Source organism: Clinocottus analis, unplaced genomic scaffold (assembly GCF_023055335.1).
Source record: "Clinocottus analis isolate CAN_PGR_092001 unplaced genomic scaffold, fCliAna1.0.p SCAF_5, whole genome shotgun sequence".
Lineage (NCBI taxonomy): Eukaryota > Metazoa > Chordata > Actinopteri > Perciformes > Cottidae > Clinocottus > Clinocottus analis.
The window spans coordinates 8,467,181-8,487,390 of NW_027176207.1; the positions used below are offsets into that span (position 1 = coordinate 8,467,181).

Here is a 20,210-nt window from a genome sequence, read left to right on the forward strand (position 1 = left end):
GGGTTTGTTCGTTTGCGGAGTGTCACGTGATCGCAGTGAAAGGACACTCACAGAGAGTTTAAGAAAAGTATAACGCTATAACGCGGTCATCATATTTAACTGTCGACGGCACATGGTTTAAACAGACACATCATATCGATCATATTTCCTCAGTGTTTGGGTAGTATACACGGAGTTGTAAACACTGCCCGGAGTTGGGCGTCTAAAGCTTGAGACACCGGCGCCGCCGATATTCCGCCGCGCACAGCTGTGACGTAAAACGAGCATCCACTTCAAATCGGTTTCAGGAAGCCAGTTCGGTTTTGTTGTATTGTTGCCACGGGACTCGTGCATTGGGCTTTAAACGTAGTAAACCCATTCAACTGCCTCCAGAATATAGCTCTCTTTTTAATTAATATATTGCCTATAAGGTAACCGCACAACAAGATGCCACCTAAAAAGCGCAACTCTGGGACGACACAGAGCAAGGAGGCGAAAAGTGCCGAAAGTGTCTCTGCAGACAAGAAGGAGAGTCCAGAGTTATCTTTTAAAAAGTAAGACTTTTATCTTTTTCGGCATTACTGTCTTAGCAGTCAGCGTATGAACGTGTGTTTAATTCCTGTGTAAAGTATATTTACACTGAACTCCAGTGTTTAGCTAGCTACTTAGAGTTACTGGTCATCTGGCTAATGTTAGCTTGGTAACGTTAAGTGACCGACGGTTAAGATGATCTTATTCTAACTAAGTCAGGCCTGAGACGTTATTTAGAGTAAATACCGCCAGGTTTTGACGTCTCGGCGTCCCACTGTGACTGTAACAAACTATGAATGAGATGTAAAGCTGCTACAGCATACAAATACGTATCTGAGTCTGACCCAGACTTGGGCTAACAGTCCTGCACTGGCAGGTTGTTGTCACCGTGCCGCATGTGTTAATGTCCTTAGACGGTGTGTGTGTGTCCTCGTTGATGTATGACCTCCGTCCTCTAGGCACAGAGACAAGGATGCTGAGTTTGTCACCCTGTGTAAGAGCCTTCATGTGACGGACCTGGTGTGTGACCGAGCCTGGACGCTGTGGAAAACTGTTCAAGAGTCTATGGATGAAATCGCTGTACGTATTTATATATTAAGTGATGGGTCGGTACATCGGTAATATTGTAATCCTGTTGGCTGTCCCGTTGAAACAAAGGAAATGGCATGCGTGGAAATTGAATGAAGTGGTTTGAAAACTCACCCAAAAAGAGTCAAAAGTTTCTCTTTTGAAGATGGCTCACTTGTCTCACTTCACACAGTTGAACTGTCTGATCAGAAAATAAAAAGCTCACTTTTGCATCGAGGCCACAACCATTAAAATGAACATGCCCTCACAACCAAACTCCTCCATGTCTGATGCTTTTTCAAAAAGCTTTCTCAAAGTTGCCTTACAATGCTAAACCATTTTCAATAAAGATGTACATATCGCTTGTGATGCTGTCACAAGTCGTCTGTTAGCATCATTTAGATTGAATGGAACATTTAGATTAAATAGTCCTGCCTACATGCCAGAATATACTAATCTGGTGGTGTGGCATAGTGTGTATTGTGTTATGTTTTTTGCGTATGAAGTCAACCTCGTATTTAACACACAGTCCAAATGTGGTTTCATTTTTGTTTCTTACCTTCTGGTAAAGGAAATTTAAACAGTGGATAAAAGTGTGACGAAATATAATTATAAAGGGTGGAATTGCCTTGTTATAATGGATCTATTGGATTTATGTTTCAGCTATAATACAAACGTTCCCTACCAGGATAAAAGTGATTCAAATTATATTGCATGTCATTATGTATAAATTGTAAATATTGTTTTTTTTTCCTTCATTTTAGGACAGTCAGAAAAGGGTCTGGGGGGCTTGTCTGTTTGTGTCGGGGACAGAGGTGGATGTGTCCTGCTTCACCTTAACTCAGGTTCTGAAAGCAGTCGGTCTGAAGTGAGTACTGCCAACGCATAATGTTATGATGCCATGATATAATGTAATGTCAGCTAAATTAAATGTAATGTTATTGGCAAATACTTATACACATCAATGCATATAATATGAGTCCTTTTGAAAAGACATTCTGTAAGAGGATAACCTTCGCCTGCTCTTTGGACCAAGGTCCATGTACAAGTTTGGCTAAACTCACTTCAATGTGTTGAAATGTTTGTGGGGAAAAAATTCAGATCAGCTGTAAATGTGAATCCTACATTTTATGGTTCAGTTCCATGCATTTTTTGTTTCTATATCTCACCAACAAACTTGTTTTTGTAGTGTAAAGCAGTTTGTGGCTCTGGTGAGGAAGTTGGATGTGAACCTAGATACCATAAGCACCAAGGTGAACTCGGCACTGACGCGACTGGAGAAGAAGTACGACGTGTCGCTAGCTCTCTCTCAGCGATTTGAGAAGTGAGTGAACACATTAATAAAGCACAGGTTCTTTATTCATGTCGACCAATTTAGGGCAAAATTATAATTGAGGACATTTGTTTTGTTTTCAGAACATGCAAGAAAATCTTTGCTTTGGCTTCAGATGATCAGTAAGTTGGAGACTTTTTCACCACATTTGTCAAATATACTTGACACACTACTTTTTTTAGTATTTTTATTGTATTTTGTTGAATTATTTAGTGCTTATAAAATATATGATGCAGATTTATGATTCATGTTTCAGTGTCTCATTTCCAAGGGAGAGGGAGACCATGCGGAGCTGCTGGACAATGTTTCTTTTAGCGAAAGGTAAGTTAAAGGGTCATTTAGCTATTTTCAACATGGAGCCATTTTCCCTTTTTCTTTGTCTAACTGACTAATCCGGACAACATTTTCTGAAACTGGTTCAGTATTGAGCGATAATAAACTATTTTAGACAGAGTACAAGCTGTTGTAGTTTCTCAATTGAGACTTCTCTTTGAGCAGAACAATAATAAACAGAGCAGATCAAGTGATGGGTAAGGACATTTTAAATAACAATTTAAGAGTTAGTGACAGAAAACAAGCTTCGTATCTTCGTAACGTTACATTGATGCTGATCACGTTATGCCTCGTTTTGCGACTTGTGGTTGCAGCGTCATCCTTCATCAATTTAAAAAAATCATTACTTAAACAAAAACATTGAAAATAAAGTCCAGGTTCAAATACAACAAAGTTAGAATTCAAGCCTTTAAGCCTACCAATAACAACAAGTAGGATGAAGCTGTTAACACATTTGATGGAATAGATTTCATGTGGCTCAATCTTCTGCTTTCCATCCTTCCTTCCTCTGTCGTGTTCAGCTGTAGAGCTCAAATTAGTTGGGAAAAAGTTTCTCCTCACGGTTACAGTTGTGTTGTTTCTAGGCTGCAGTGGTAGTTTTGTGATACTGCTTCTCATGTGCTGCATCTCTACTACTTGCAGGAAGGGCCTTGCAGATGGAGGATGACCTGGTCATATCATTCCAGTTGCTGCTTTGTACGCTGGAGTTATTCATCAAGCGTTGCCCGCCAGACCTTCTGCAACCTCTTTACAGTAAGCTTTTGTGTCGTTCACTTCAACCTGTTGTATTTCAGAAACCTTTTTGACTTATCATCATACAACAAGGTTTTCAAGTCTGGAAAGTGTAAATCCAAATAATCTGGTAAAAAATAAAAAAGACTGGAAAACAATTCAATTTGTTGTTTGCCTAAAAGTGTATTTAAATATAGTACAGTAGGGATGCACCGATCTGATACTGATTCAAATAGCTGGCGCGGTTATCATTCACAATGGGGCCAATCTATTTGATCAAATTCTATGTCTACGTCTGATTAGATGTGTGTACTTCTTCATGTGTCAGCAGCACGCCGGTACACCACATGGCGGAGAGAGCTAACAACAAACATGTTAGCTGTTTGGACTTTTATACCAAAATTGTGATTCCTGTTTATTTTGAATTTTTTTTTATGAAGTTACTGGTGCAAAATGTATTGTTTTGATCAGAAATAATGCCCAGTCAATTTATATATATGAATAAATGTGATAGTTAGGAGACCAAAAATTAAGCCAAGCCTGCCCTTGCCTTACACATAAAAGGAAATAGTCCCAGTCTCTATGACACAGAGAGATGCCAAATACCAAAAAGCCAAAAATACCGAAAGCCCGGGATTAAATACTTTGGATTGGTGCATCCCTATATAATAATCCCTGTATAATAGTTGTCATTTTTTCCAGTCATGAAAAACGTTATCTTAACTTGGGATATTTTCTCTTATGAATAGTTTTATTCTTCATGGCTTTCAGAGATTTCTTTGTCCTTGCATGTTTTTCTCTCAGAATCAGCAATCAGCAAAGTTCAGAGCCCTCCAACACGAACATCTCGCCGCAGCCAAAGCAAAGCCAAATCCAAACCTGTGGAGCCAGAGGTGGATTTGCAGCTTCTCAAAACCTTGTGCAACGAGAACGATTGCAATGCAGAAGAGGTCTGAGCTCCGCCCCTTTTTTATAGTACTTACAGTCATTGTACAAACACATGTTTTGCCCTCTGCGCTTTGTCGTTGGCCTGATTTGTCTATTTATGCAAACCATATTTGCAGGTGAAGAATGTATACCAGACCAGCTTCTCAGCTTTCCTGGACTCGCTGGATATTTCAAGATCTCCAGATTTTCCTCAGGTAAGGGTGGACACCTGCTCTACCTGATGGGTTCCACTGTCTGCTCTTCACCTACTGTTTCCATTAGTTATCTATTCCTGCTTGCTATTCTCATTTTTGAGTGTTTGAGTGTCTGACAGCTGTTGGTGGTTCTCTTTACTGCTCATGCATGTTTGGTTTCATATACATGGTGTCAGGAAAATGTGTACTCAAGCAGACTTAGTGTAATCTCAGGGTAGTATATTGTAAAGGAGGTATGAAAACAATGGACATATGATGCTACTGTTTGCTGACACTGACACTTGTCGAAAAAGGACACAAGACATATTTATTTAACTGTAACATTACCCGATTAAAGGGCAGGTGGTGTGCATTACTTACACACGTGTCTTGTGTAAATAATCTACTCAGGTAATTGATCTGACTTGTGAGCGCCCTGGGGAAATTTGGGGTGGTAGAAACAGTATTATGACTAAGATATTGGTCCTGAATATTTAGACTGGTCTGGACGGTTCTGCAGGAAGCTTGGAGCTTTTCCTTATTTCAGAGATGTTAATCTTTTTGAGGTTGAGATCTGATCATACAGACAGGCTTTGGCATGGTTGCAATCATACCATCTTCAGACAATTGTAAATTGTGCAAGTGCAACAAAGACTCCAGACTAAGCTGATGTGGCAACGTATTGATGTTTCTACTTCTGTTTACTCAGCTGATTTCACATTTTTGTAATGACACAGTTGTACAACTCCTCATGCTATAAAGAATTACCATCAAGATTTTACAGCTAAAACTTGATTTTAGTGAATTTGATGCATCATTAGAGCTCAAGATAACTCCCAGTCAAAGGAGTAGTTTGCATTTATCTGAAATCAGTGAAATTGTTCTTTTACGTTGTGTAATGTTTGTCATGATTTTCTGTTCCTCATGAACACTGCGGATGATATCAATAGCTTATGTACAGTGCAGCAATTATGTAACACTGAAGGGCACCATGCAATACTTTTGTTTGAGTACAATTTAGCATTTAGCACTTTTGGATAACGGTCAAATTTAATGAATCAGTATTTGTTCCAGTCACAATCTTGCATGTACAGTTGTATAAATGAGGGACAAAGAGTAGTAACCTTTCATTTTCACCACAGGCGAAAGACCTCAACCAACAATATGAAGAGCACTATCTCAAGAGCAGAGACATTGATGGACGGCTGTTTTTTGACGGAGATGAGACCGTTCTTGCTCCTAAAATCGAGATGTAATTTCTTTATTGCTTCACAATTCAGTTTTTTTGATGTTGGTCTGGGGAATCTGTTAAAAATGTTTATACACAAGTGTTTACTAACCTGCTCCTGTTTTTAGATCGCAGGTGGAGAGAACCCCAAAGAAGAACCTGCTAGATGAAGACACACTCATTCCTCCTCAGACCCCAATCAGGTGAGCAGTCAGCAGTCACTCACCCGTTTATTGTCCAAATCATTCTTCACAATCAGAACAGAGGAGAAGGACTGAGCAACCTGAGACTCAGTACACAGCTGTCAACTGGTACATTTGGAAGTTGTGGAAGTTTTTAAGGACTGAAAAATGAATAGACAGCATTTATGATGAAAATTGTATCTTTTTCAAGAACTTGACGTTTACAGTAGTAATTGTCACAGTAGCTGTGGGAAATATAAACCTGCTGTTTGAATAACTGCTTTCAAAATATTAAATTATACCATATCATCTATACTGATCTTATAAAATTCTTAAAATGCAAATGTCATATTAATAGAAGGTGTATATGTATCCTCAAATAGAAAAACTAAACATTTAATATGGATTTGGGATGTGTATCATTGGGCATATTTCATTTTGTGAATCATTCAGAGTTTATTTCTGATCTTTATTTTGTCTCATCAGAGCGGCCATGACTTCCATTCAGCAGTTAAGAGGTGACCTCACCTCCAGTGGCGATCAGCCATCTACGAACCTGGCTACTTATTTTAAAGTAAGTCTCTAGAAGTGTTGCCGCTGTCCCATGAAACTGCACCTCGGTGCCTTAATTTGACGCATTCCCTGTTTTCCTCTTTCCTTTGCTCAGAATTGCACCGTTGACCCGACGCATGCTGTGCTGACGCGTTTGGAGAAACTCGAACTGGCATTCAGCCAAAGGTTTGGTCAGGCAGTCGGCCCGGGTTGTATAGGCCTTGGTTGTCAGGTGAGAACTAATACTGAAGAAGAGAATGAGCAACAATGGCGATACCCCCTCTGCTAAATTATAGTCTGACATGTATATTTATTTTCTCTTTCAGAGATTCAAACTCGGTGTCAGACTGTATTACAAAATCATGGAGGCAATGCTGAAATCGGTACTTGTTTCATTTGTATTGTTTATCTATATAGAAGCTCAGCATAATTGAAATGTAGCAATCCCAAGGTTTACCCAGTGTGGAGAGTCAAAACAATATCTGAATAGGAAGCGACTCACATGAACTGTAGATGACATACATTTCTGAAGCAATTCTGTTATGTTGTTTTACTTCTCTATTTGTAGGAAGAGAAACGACTGTCTGTGCAAAATTTCAGGTATGTTTTTTTTTGTTTTCACTATTTAATTACATTGAAGAAGTTAGTCAATGATGTTGTGTAATTACTTGTGTAAGTAGTAGTGAAGTGTTATTTGTCTTCCACTTATTCATATGATTTCCATTCCAGTAAACTCCTCAATGACTCCACATTCCACACATCACTGCTGGCCTGTGCTTTGGAGGTGGTGATGGCGACATATGGAGGTGTGTCCTGTCATTTTCTCACAAGTTAATAACGGATGCACTCACAAACTAACTGAAATAACTGTGTTGTATTTTCAGTAATCAATAATACAGGTTAACACTTCATGTCAATGTGCAATAAGTGGTAATTTCATGTTGTTTGTTCCTCCCTCATGATTAGAGAGCAGTTTTAAGACCGGAGGATACAACCACGATGGTGCTGGTGACCCAGTTGAAACCGACTTGTGTTTCCCCTGGATACTGGATGTGGTCGGCCTCCCCGCTTTCGACTTCTACAAAGTCATCGAGAGTTTCATCAAGGCCGAGCCCACTCTGAGCAAAGACATCGTCAAACACTTGGAGACCTGCGAGAACCTCATTATGGAGAGAATTGCATGGAGGATGGTGAGTTTGATCTCTCGTCACTACGACAGTGTGCTCGTAAGGGTGCCAATGAGGTTCATGTATACACAACATAAAAACTCACAGGCACTGTAAAAATCACACATGTTGTATAGCATTTATTAGCCCATGAAAAGAAAAAAGATCCACAGGTTTTTTCTTTCTACAATATTAATACAGTTACATAAATGAACATATAAACTACTCAATAAGGTTTTATCAGCATTTTTATGTCTCCTTGCCTGCTACCACTACGAACAGAGACATTCTGCTTTCGGATTGTCCGTCAGGTTCATTCTTGTGAACGTGTTATCTCACACCAGGAGGGAAATTCATTAAATTTGGCACGATGACTTTTTGGATGTCAAAATGGTCACTGACCTCTCAAAACAAGTTTTTGACCGTAACTCAAGAATTCACATGCTAATTAAGACAAATTCACACAAAAGTCTAATAGGATATAATGTTGACGTGAGGACATTTTGAAGAGACATCGATATGAACTGTAACTTTCCTTTTTTTGGCAGAGTTGCAGGCGGCAGTTCTAGCTGTAAAATAAGGCAGGTTCCACACAATTTCAAAATTATTTTCATATAAAAAATAGTATTGAATTTAAATGTTTCACACATTGAAGTTGAATTGATTACAATATACTAAACTAAACAATTAAGCTAACATTGTTCTTCTTAGCTTGGTACTGAACCCCAGACTGGTGTGCTAAAATGAAGAAACACACAATTCCTTCAAAAAAATACACCTATCATCGTTACACATGCAGAATTCACTTATGGGATGAATAAACAAAGTCCTGGTTGTAATTGTATGGAATTTGTTTAATAAAGTAGTGTAGTGCTCTCAAGAAAACGATAAAGAAACACCGTCACTGGCTGGCACTGCCTCCACTACCGGGCGCCTCCCTGTGCACCAGGCTGCTGGAGAAGTAGTAGACGAGTGGGTTGAGGCAGCAATTGGAGCTTGCTAGTAATAACACCACGGGGTGCACAGCCTTGGTCACCTTGGCCAGGCCACAATGGTGCAGCAGCCCCACATGTGTGAGGGTGTATCCCAGCAGGTTGATGTGATACGGGACGAAGCACAGCAGGAAGATGCCCAGCACCCAGTAAATAATTGTGAGAGTGTGCTGGCGGCTGCGGCGCTGGCGGTGTCTCGGCTTGCGAAGCACGCTCAGCACTCTGCAGTAGCTGCACAGAAGCAGCAAAGTGGGCAGCAGAAATGACCCCAAGACTAAGCCCAGGGCTACCAAGATGATGGTGCGGTGGCCTTGCGAGGATGGATCCGGCAGACAGGGCTGGTGTTGGCGAGTGGCTGCAGAGTGCAGCAGAGGCAGACTAACACTGAGCCCCAGTACCAGACACCAGAGCCCCCCACTCACCAGCTGTGCAACACGCAGCCTGCGGAGTGCTGAGGCGAGCGGGTGCACGACAGCAAAGTAACGGTCCACAGCAATGCATACCAGGAAGAAAATTCCCCCGTACAGGCTGATGTATTTAAGGATGAAGGTGAGGTGGCAGTATGCCACTCCCTGAGTCCAACTAGACGGGTCCCCTGTCATGGAAGACAAGGCTCTGGCCTTTTGGTGGTAATAGTAGATCCTCAGGGGCAGAGAGATTACAAAAAACAAGTCGGCAACTGACAGGCTGAGCATGTAAACGGCTGTGCTGTTCATGGTGCCGGGAGATACACACAGTCTGCGCAGAGCCATGCTGTTGGTGGCCAACCCCAGCAGGAAGATGACCCCGTAGGACACTTGGTAGAAGGTGAAGCGGTAGCTGGTGTCCACAGTGCAGTTAGACAGAGGAGAGAAGGGTGTGGCTGGCACATCGGTCGTATTCCACAACTCCATGTCCCAAGATAATTTGCTTTCTTTATATCACTGTGTCGCTCCCATTTCTGGAGGAAATGAGTTTGGTTGAAAGGGAATATAAGATTGGAGGAAGGAAACGGTTTAGTTGCTTCTGCTAGAGTTAAAACCTGTGGCAAGTAAAAAGTTAATAAACTCAAGATGCCTGCTGTTTTATGCAATGTAAATTTGCCGCGGTGACATGAATACACAACTATGGCTAACATAGCTCAATCCATATTTGATGTGTAAGACAGTCAATCTCTCAATAAAGTTTAACTGCCACTTCCTGCTCTCGTAAAACAAGCAAACATTTGGTTTCATTACATTCAGAGTGGGGAAAAAGAATAACCTCACCATGTAAAACTGTTACCCCTGCAGTGAATTCACATTTAGTGAAGTTTATAAAGTTAATATATAAAGTTGAGCCAGTCAGAAGGGTTGATTTAGCTTGATTGACATTTTCAGACTGTAGTTTGTGGTGGTTAAGCAAATGTGCAGTTTAGCATATTTGAATCAATAACTTCAATTATTAAGGGGGTTATATTGTATATTTTATATATATATATACAGGGCATTTAGCAGGGGTGTCAACTCATTTTAGTGAAGGGGCCAACTGCTGCCCATTTTGATCTCAATTGGGCCGGACCAGTAAAATCACAGCTTGATAATGCATAATTAACAACAATGTGTCTCTATGTTTAAATCATTGGTGAAGGTTTTTAGATGATGAACTCTATTTTAAGGTCTTTCAACAATTACCTAGAAACATAAAGACCAAACATTCAGACATCAGCCCTCTGTTTATCTGTCTGGGCTCTCTGCAGGTTCCCTTGCTTTGTGACACGATTGTGGCGCCACTTTCATGACGTGATCCATGTTTAACGACTTCTAAACACAATAATATCAGTGCTCACATCAATTGTGACTGTGGATCAATGGTTTGCATGTCCGTCTTATAAGCAGAGGATCAGAGGTTTGAATCCCAGCTATGCTAATTTTGTTCTTAAAAAAAATTAAAAATTGGATTGAACGCCCTGGTGGGCCCGACTAGACCCCCTAGCGGGCCGTATGTTTGACACCCCTGGCATATAGCATTCTTTTCTAGTTTTCGCTGTTTGTTGTATGTCATCAGGATCAGACACAATATGACCATTGAGTTGTAACAAAACCACTGACTGAGGAATAACATGAGAGCAACATTATCCTAGCACAAATGCTTTTAAGATACTTTTCCTTTGAACACTCATTTAAAAATTCAATTGTGATGTAATTTTGAATCCAAAAAACGGTGATCCTCACTTTACTCTTACTTTCAGTCAGCTGTCCTTTTTCTTTCTTTTTTTTAAAATCTCAATAACATTATTTGACCAGACATTTTATTTCAATGACATAAGGCATTGGAAACTTATTTTTCAACCTGTGATCTTTTTTTGCTCCTAACTGAAACTGTAGTAGAAAACAACTTCTGTGTAAACATTCAGTTATCACATACATTCTGTTTCTTAATCGTAAAAGCCCAATAAGTTCTCAAATATTGCAGACAAAAAAATAGTATTCCTTGTCTTGTGTTCAGATAAACGTTGACAGATGTATGCATAGTTAGTTGCTGCCTTCGTACGTTTCTCTACTGTACAATTCAAGCACAATCAGTAAAAGTGAGAAGAATATTGAGACCGAAAACATTCTCACTCACCAGGTTGGGTTTCTCATCGATGCAGTGACGGTGTGTACAGGCTGATGTTCAGCAGCAGGACAACAGTTAGGAAGCTGTATCGGTGCACCTGCTCCCGAGTGGAGCCGTTAACGCCTACACTCGCACACAAGTCAGGGTCTCGCTCGCTCCCCCTCGCTCCACCTCGCTCCACCTCGCTCCCCCTCGCTCCCCCTCGCTCCACCTCGCTCCACCTCCCTCTACCTCGCTCCACCGCTACACACTGGTTTGTTTTCACGACTAAATTTGAGCTCATTTAGTCAAAATATTTCGTGAGCTCAAGTATTTCATTGGTGAAGGTCACGAGGATGGCTTGTTGATGGTCTTAACCAACTAGTTTTCACAGTCAACTTAATTTTGTGATCCGTCTTACAATTGCGCACACTTTGTTTCATCACTGTCATGTTTATGGCTGCTTGTTAAAAAGCTACACAAAGGATTGGGGTTGATCATTAACCATACAGATAGAGGAATCGCAATAATTCACTGTAATCATGTATCTTGTGTGTGCCAGCGAAGAGTTAGTCTCTCTCTGGGAAAAACAATTAATGTATTTTATGTAAATGTATTTTCGGTCAAAATGTTAGTCTTTGCACCTGAGAAAAGAAATAATTCATCGGTTCTCCACATCAGATTTTTACCATCAAGTTGGGAATAATTATATATTTATTATACATATTACGACCTCGCTACACACCGCTTGGCCCTTGTGAGACAAGTTGGAATTGGATAGATTTTTTCTAAACAAATAAAGGACACAGCATGTCTTGATCAAGAACTCATTTATTCTCCTGCACTCATAAAAAGTAAATCTTATCTTCATGTTATGATAATCGTCATCAGATTTTTTAATTTGTAGCTGCTGTGTAATTCAATAATCACCCTTTTCACATACTAAATTGTGCTAATATCATCATCACTGCTATTGTTTATGATTGATATATACTTAAATAATGTGTGATTATCAAGTTGAGTCAGAATTATATTTTCTGCTCAAAACCATGAATCCAGTACAAAAATGTAATTTGTGTTAGGTAGAGAAAGTCCAGCTGCATCTCGATTAGAAGCCTATTGCTTTGTATTACATGTCATAGCGTTAGAAGCCCAAACATCGCAGAATAAGACTCAGGAAATAGCTAATTGTTTTAAATGTCTCAAGGAGGCCAGTTTTGCGTTTACATCCTGCATTATTTATCAGATCTGTCTAAAGACTGCAGCAACCCCCATGTGCTCTATTTTGTAAACGAGATTCTCCCTCAAGAGGCAAGTTGTCGCTCGTCTGCTTATGTTTCACAATCCGGTGCCGTAATGAGCAGTGCCATCCCTCAGGGCTGAGCGGCTCGACAGGAATGCAGCGGTGCTCGGTCTTGCAGCGTGCAGCTTTCACAAGATTGAACCAAACCAAGCTGCAGAATATTGCATTTACATCGTGATCTGTGTTTTCACTTTAAGAATCGGATTAGTTTATTCTCATCCAACTTCAGCAACTGAAAAAAATGTTGTCTGTAATAAAACTCTTTTTTTTTATGGCCCAACCTTTTCCACGGTAACGACCACTTCTTTAAATAAGGCCATTGGCAGTGTTGGCCGGAACAAAGCATTTGTCAAATATTGACTGCATTTGTAATCTACATTTTAAAACACATTGGCTTGTTGTGCCTTCATGGCACTGACCAACCACAGTACCTATAGCTGTGTTGGCGCCTGCATGACAAATTAGTATAGACAGATGATTTGGTAGCAACAGGGACCCTGCTAATGTCAAGCTTTCCCTCAACAATCCACTGTGTCAAACAAGTAGTGAATGTCAAACTCAAAAACCTTTTTTAAGGTTAACAAATTTTATTTGCTTTCAGTTTAACGGGTAAAGCTGTTAGCGACATGCTGCTCTATTAAGTGCCACAGTGGCGCCACAACTACTTAGACACAGGACACTACATAAAACAGAGTTGTAATACTGGTTCAGCACTGCTAAAGTATAGTTTCCCTAAGTGAGAATCTGCTCTGAGGAATAAGACGACATGTACAATGTCTTACAAAGGCCCATACTTATTTGCAGCACCAAGCACATAATGGCTTCGACACCTGTCATCGCCACTAATACACATCACAAACTCATAAAAATACAAAGTTTTCAGACTTGTGTGTTGTGAATTGGCTCCTTGATAAAGGGTCTTCAGGCTGCCACACACTTTAATGTTTTTAAATCCTTCTTCTTCGACTTGTTCCACTCTTCTGTTGACTGACTGGGAGTAAAGACATGTCAAGTGAATGAGAGATTCATTAGTAACCATTGTGTTTGTGTTGTAATCCTCAAGGCCACTCTGCTTCCACCTCTGTCCTCAGTAATCAGTGAAATCTAAAAAAACTTTATAACCATAGTTGCCACTAGATTGTCGACTCATATTCAAACGGTTTCGTTCTTACACTGACCAGTTTCAGGTTTCTGGGTGTTGTAATTGGACTGCTTTGTGTGCTGTCCACCTGCAGCCTGTCGAATAGCTTGACACCGTTGTGCCATATTGTGGACTTGCGTTTGATGGAGCTCTGAATGGTCTCTGACGTGAAGTAGTAAACGACTGGATCAAAACAGCAGTTGGTCACTGCTATGCACAGAGCAATGGGGTAGATGGTTCTGACCACATACTCTGCGTCACACCCCTTTAGGACATTGGAGCGGACCATGGCGTAGAAGATGAGATTAACATTGTAGGGAATGAAACAGAAGCAGAAGATGAGTAGATGCACAATGATCATCCTCAAGATTTTCTTCCTGTTGAGGCTCCCGCCACGTCTCATGGCGTGGGATTTATTCAATGTCCGTAGCACCATGATCGAGCAGAACACATTGAGCATCAGTGGGAGGATAAAGCCCACAGTCTCAATAAACATCACCACCTTGGACAGCTCTGCCTTCCACTGTTTTCTGGAGTAGTTTTCAAAGCAGTAGTTTGTGGAGGCGTTGGGTGAAGTGGTGTCCAAAAGGAACCCAGTTGGTATACTTCCAGAAAGAACCATCACCCAAACTGCACAGCAGGCCAGTTTGGCATTCCTCTTAGTGCGTATTGCTTGGGACCTGATCGGGTGCACAATGGCCAGGAAACGATCAACACTGATGCAGGTGAGGAAGAGGATGCTGCCGTACATGTTGGTGTAGAATAGGGCCACAGAGATCTTGCAGAGCACACTTCCAAATACCCAGTCGCGCTTAATGAAGTAAACGATCCGAAAAGGCAGACTCAGGACAAAGAGAGAGTCTGAAAGTACAAGGTTTATCATGTATGTCGTGGTCTCATTCCGCAGCTTCAGCGTACAGCCAAAAATGTATACAGCCACCAAGTTGAAGAATAATCCAACTATAAACACTAGGCTGAACACCGAGCTATACAGAGGGTACTTAAAGTCATCACTCTTGTTGCAGTTCATAATTGATTGATTAAAGCTGGGAGACATGTTTGAATCGGTTGGGAAGTCTGTAACATGTACAGAATAAAAAGGTTCTCCTCCCCGTCAGTCAGATCATTGCAGGTGCAGCGTGGTGCTCCAACCATGTGCAACCAGTCGGCAAAATCTGCACTTAATATAGGGAGGAAAAAATACTAACTTCCCATTTTGTGTGGTTCTTGTTATGAAATACTGGAAAGTATACAGCAACTCCACAAAATACCTGTATTAGTGTCCAACGTCCTTTTTCCCGTACAAGAAAGCTGTCCTGCACATCCAATAATCCTCGTTTGAATGACGTTGTCGGCCTTTTCCAGTTGAAATGTTTATCCCTGAGAGAAGAGTTCTGTGTCTTTCTTCAACTCCGTTGAGCAGTCGAGTGGTTCTTCCTTTCTTTTGTTTCCTGTCTGTTCTTGCAGCAGCCTGGGGGGAGGGGGAGGGGGATGATTGTTACTTTAATGCCCCAGAGGTTTTACTCTGCCCTGCCTTATCGTAACTCAGGAAACTCTTTGCATGCTACAAGTCAAGCTACACAGAGAACTCACCGGACTGTTGAACTATAGAGAGAGGAGCCACGCCCGGGCCAAAGTCCTCCTATCGCTGCTTTGTTTTTGCACCTACCTGATATTTCAATAGTGAAACTCCAACAGAATTGATAGTTATTCATGATTATCATCAGAAATGTAGCGTGTTTTAGGTCAACCCCCCATAGCTTTTGCGGTTTTGTCATCCGTTAAACGTCACTTAATGCTGTACACTCAAACGCGTCGTCAGCCGGGCGCGGCATCTGTGACAGGAAGAATTTACTAACTGCAAGTCTGTACCTGTGGTCGATGTGTATGTCACGCAGCAGTAAACCACACCCACTCCCCTGTATGATCTCATCACGGATGTATGTCTCTGTGTGTACATGCTGATATTCTCGTACTTGACTTTAAGTCTTGACTGCTGTTTGAATGTCGAGGCGAACAATGTGTGTGTAGTTCTATGTTAAATGTGATTAGTGATGAATTCCAGATAAAGGATATAGATATACAGATAGATAGATATACAGATAGATAGATATATAGATATACAGATATATATATATATATATATATATATATATATATATATATATATATATATACACACACACACACACACAGATATAGATAGAATTTTTTGAAAACATTTTTTTAGACACTTAAATCTTTATTTATTTAGATTTCTTTGGCAATCACTATAATCAGATAGGATACTATCACGAGGGTCCTGAGATTAACTTACAATGAATAACAGCTGTATCATCAGCCCCGAGTTACAAATCATTTTCAACAACGTATTAATTATCTCTGAATTGAATAGGATTCACTGCAGTGCAACACTAACATAGTGCCGACTTGCCTCTTAACGTCCCTGATTCTTGTTCCTCCTGCAGGTTCTTCATTGTGATTGTTTATCGGATGAATTGCAATTCAAAGTAGAAAAAATTAAAATTTTGTTTCATTTTTGCAAAACTTGATTGACTGCTCATGTCTTAGTAAAACTGTCACTAGCATCAATAACACTTGTATTTTCAGTTGCTTTCTTTATGCCAGGACAGAGGTGGGAGAGCTTTCAGAGGGCGTTTCTCCTTTGTCGATATGTCATTTGTTGAAACGAATTCCAGTACACGGTGCAAAGTAAATCTCAACATGTGTAGTATGCACTGAGTTTTTGGTTAAATGTAAATAATCATGTTTGTGTCTCGCAGGACTCGCCGCTGTTTGAGCTGCTGAGACAGGAGCTTGGAGGCGGAGCAGCAGATCAGGTGGAAACTCCGGCCAGTTTCAGCCAACCACTGCAGCACAACCACACCGCAGCTGACCTGTGAGTACGACATCCCCCGATCTGTTTCGCTGTCTTCCTCTATACGGAAGCCGTTTCGATACCTATTTAGCTGTTGTGAAACCACTGTGAGTTAGCAGTAAAAGACTGTCACTATGATGAAGTAGCTGCTCAGCATTACGGTATTTAAAATGACGTCTGTTAATTTCCATGACTTTTACCCTTTATGAGTATTCCCTCCTGTAGCTTTGAACCTGTTTTTCTGTTATTCTAAATGAATTATCTGTGATGTATGGTGTACATTAAATGGACATTTCCTTGTTCACGATCATGTTGATGATGCAACTGATGGTGCCTGATGGGTTTCTCCGTTTCCTTACAGATACCTGTCCCCCATGCGTCCAGGCCTTCGTGTCTTGCCTCCTGAATCCCCGACCACGCCCAGCTCCCAAGTGTCCTCTCAGCCTTTGACCCAGGCTGCCGGCCAGACTCCACGGCTCCCAAAGTCCAACTCACTCAGCCTCTTCTACAAAAAATGTAAGACAACGGTCACATCGTTTATTTCGGTTTAGTTAAGTTAAGATACCAAACAACATACATACAAAACAATAGATTTCTTTGGATACCTCGCATACAAATACACAGATTTGTGGATAAACACTTTGCAAATGGAACAAGTAATATTATAAACAAAACAAAATTTGTCTGGGATGCATTTCCAATTTGACTTCATGACTGGAAACTGGCTTAAAGAAAGTATTAAATAAATACAACTAGCGTTAACGGTGTTTGCTCTCTTCAGAACAGAAGTCCTTCAGGGTTTTTTTCTGTGGTGTTCCTCTCTCCGCAGTGTACCGCCTGGCCTACAGCAGGCTGCAGATACTCTGCTCCTACCTGCTCTCCTCCCACCCTGAGCTGGAGCCCATCATATGGACCCTGTTCCAGCACACGCTGCAGCACGAGCACGAGCTGATGAGAGACCGGCACCTCGACCAGGTCACCTGACAACACACTGCTCTCTGTCTGATGCCCTTGCTCTTTGTTTTGACTCCATTTGTTTCTTGCTCCCGTGTTCTCTCTGCATCTCTTTCCTGGTGTTTGTTTTAGTTTTTTTATTCTCAAACTGCTTCTCACTGTTCTTGTAGTTGATGATGTCGGCCATGTATGCCATCTGTAAAGTAAAGAGTGTTGATCTGCGCTTCAAGACCATTGTCACAGCGTACAAGAACATGCCCAACACCAACCAGGAGGTGACGCCCTTTAAAACTCTTTTCATTATTGAGGCTGTTTTTTTTGCTGTTGTAACCGCACTGCATGTTGAATTATTTTGAACATGTCTTTGTATCACACTTTGTGTTGCAGACCTTTAAGCACGTGTTGATCACTGAGGGCCACTATGACTCCATCATCGTCTTCTACAACCAAGTGTTCATGCAGAAGCTGAAAACCAACATCCTGCAGTATGCGTCTACCAGGGTGAGACGCAGTTTGACTTTTTAAAACATGCGCAATCAGATCAATGAGCACGTGACTAAACCCTCTCGTTGTTGCCGTTTTGTTTTCGTAGCCACCCACCCTCTCTCCAATCCCACAAATACCTCGAAGCCCCTACAAGTTCCCCAATTCACCTCTGCGTGTGCCTGGCAGCAACAACGTGTACATCTCTCCTCTGAAAAGCTCACGGATGTCCCCGGGTATCATGACTCCTCGCTCCAGGTGAGTTCTGTGGACACTTAACCTGTGATGTGGCATGATTTTTTCCTTCTTCTCATTTGTGTTCTTTGCCTTTTACAGAATGCTGGTATCCATTGGTGAATCGTTTGGGGTACGAGCCTCTTACGTTTGCTTTGTTGCATATTGAAAGATGCTCTACAGTTACAAGGACTCTTTCCTCTCACTCACGCTGTCGTTGCCGTTGTGTTTTCAACTGCAGCTGTCCAATCGGTTCCAGAAGATCAACCAGATGGTCAACAGCGGCGATCGCTCCTTTAAGAGGACTCTGGATCTCGGCTCGGCTCCGAAGCCTCTGAAGAGGTTACGGTTCGATGTGGACGGGCAAGATGAAGGCGATGGGAGGTTGGTCATACATATGGTGTCATATTTGTAATAGCACACAAATATTTATACCTATATTTCAATACGGCTCACTTTTTTATATCTATTTTTAATTTACAGCAAATCTGGAGGAGATTCTACGCTGATACAGAAGCTTGCAGAGATGAGTAAGTGAACACTGCTTATGATCCTATGTTCTAATTTTATCTTTTGATATTCCCTATTGTTCCTCTTCAAGTTTGCTTCCTGTTAATCCTATGGCTTGTGTTGCGCTGACATATTGGTGATTTGTTTCATGAAGGCTCCACTCGGAGTCGCATGCAGGAGCAGAAGATGAAGGAGGACGCAGAATCCAAGAAGGAGTGACTCTGAAACCTACTGAACTGACCTGCACTGTTTATCACAACGTGAACACGACGCTTTTGTTCACACACAAAGTGAAACATGCGCTTATCTTTACATTTAGTGTTGGATTTTAGTTTGTATTTAACTTTGAGGAGTGATATGTGAATATAGAGGACTTCCTCCTCTCTTTTTTTTGATGCTTTAACTGCGTGTTTTAACTGAATAATGATTGCTGTCATTGAAGATTTAGTATGTTTGTTTTTAGGAGTGCGATTCATTTGTGGGTGTTTAAAGAAATATTTTATTTTGCTCTCACGGATGTTCTCAACTGTCAAGACTGTCGTTGAGATACATTGCTGGTTTCCTTGTTAAATAATCCATCAGGACCTTCTTATGTTGACCTTTTTCTTTTGTGACAAAGTTTCAATCATGATGCAACATTTCAGTTGTGTAATCATGATCTCATCTCTCAAAAAGGATCACATGTGGGCTTCAGAAGGTAAATTGTCTTTCCACAAAGCAGTGATATTTTACTTGAGAACTTGCTTGAAATGTCTTGGAAAAGTTTAGTTTTTTTTTTTTCATAAAGTGAGAATTAGAAAATAAAAAGGAGTATCAAGGAAAATTCTATAGCATTTTATTTGCACTCAACCAAAATTCATGTAGTTCGGATTTGGTTGACGGGTAATGTTTCTCTTTGTGTATAGTTTTATAGTAACTTGTGTTATACTTTTGAGGGTTGAAAATGTTCATCAAAGGCAAACACTTCCTAACGTGTTTCAATTAGAAGACTATTTTTCATATTTTCACATTTTTCTGCGAATAAGTTGGTTTCTTTTTGGAGCCTGGCGGTTGCTGACGAAGAAAGGAGGGAAAAGATTTCAGCGATGAATAATGCACACCACATGGAGCATTAATATGTGGACTTCTCTCCAGAAAAGTAGACTACGGTAAAATATATTATTAGACATGTCAATTACCAGAGTTTTTAAATTAAAATGTGTTTATAATGTACTTTATTGAAGTAGTTCCTTGAAAATGTAGTAAATATTTCTTTTGGAAAAAATGGTTTTGTTTTTGTATTCCTTTGCGTGGACGTAACTACATGTTGGCATTATCTGAATTGACTCTTGCCTAAAGTAATCGATGCCAGTATCCAGTGATTTACCAGCTGAGTGACCAAAGTGGTTTCATCCTGTTGAGTTATGCTGTTTTCTTTTCGGGAGAGCTGTTATAT

The 20,210-nt window shown here is 40.7% G+C and overlaps 3 protein-coding genes across 3 annotated transcripts; 1 reads left to right on the top strand and 2 right to left on the bottom strand.

Moving 5' to 3' along the window:
* Positions 1-184: 184 nt before the first annotated feature.
* On the top strand, positions 185-20,008 carry rb1 (retinoblastoma 1). The gene is made up of 27 exons (XM_068601244.1): positions 185-533; positions 969-1,089; positions 1,842-1,945; positions 2,267-2,401; positions 2,494-2,532; positions 2,667-2,731; positions 3,386-3,496; positions 4,280-4,425; positions 4,540-4,617; positions 5,739-5,848; positions 5,953-6,027; positions 6,493-6,580; positions 6,674-6,790; positions 6,885-6,941; positions 7,127-7,158; positions 7,288-7,364; positions 7,525-7,748; positions 16,500-16,615; positions 16,956-17,110; positions 17,424-17,569; positions 17,719-17,823; positions 17,936-18,049; positions 18,141-18,289; positions 18,368-18,398; positions 18,507-18,649; positions 18,749-18,795; positions 18,930-20,008. Exons 1-27 carry the CDS (start codon positions 427-429, stop codon positions 18,992-18,994), a joined length of 2,757 nt encoding a protein of 918 aa, XP_068457345.1. The 5' UTR covers positions 185-426; the 3' UTR covers positions 18,995-20,008.
* On the bottom strand, positions 8,626-9,609 carry LOC137802105 (lysophosphatidic acid receptor 6). Its single transcript, XM_068599694.1, has one exon. It carries the CDS (start codon positions 9,607-9,609, stop codon positions 8,626-8,628), a length of 984 nt encoding a protein of 327 aa, XP_068455795.1.
* On the bottom strand, positions 13,670-14,778 carry lpar6b (lysophosphatidic acid receptor 6b). Its single transcript, XM_068601086.1, has one exon. It carries the CDS (start codon positions 14,771-14,773, stop codon positions 13,709-13,711), a length of 1,065 nt encoding a protein of 354 aa, XP_068457187.1. The 5' UTR covers positions 14,774-14,778; the 3' UTR covers positions 13,670-13,708.
* Positions 20,009-20,210: the final 202 nt, after the last annotated feature.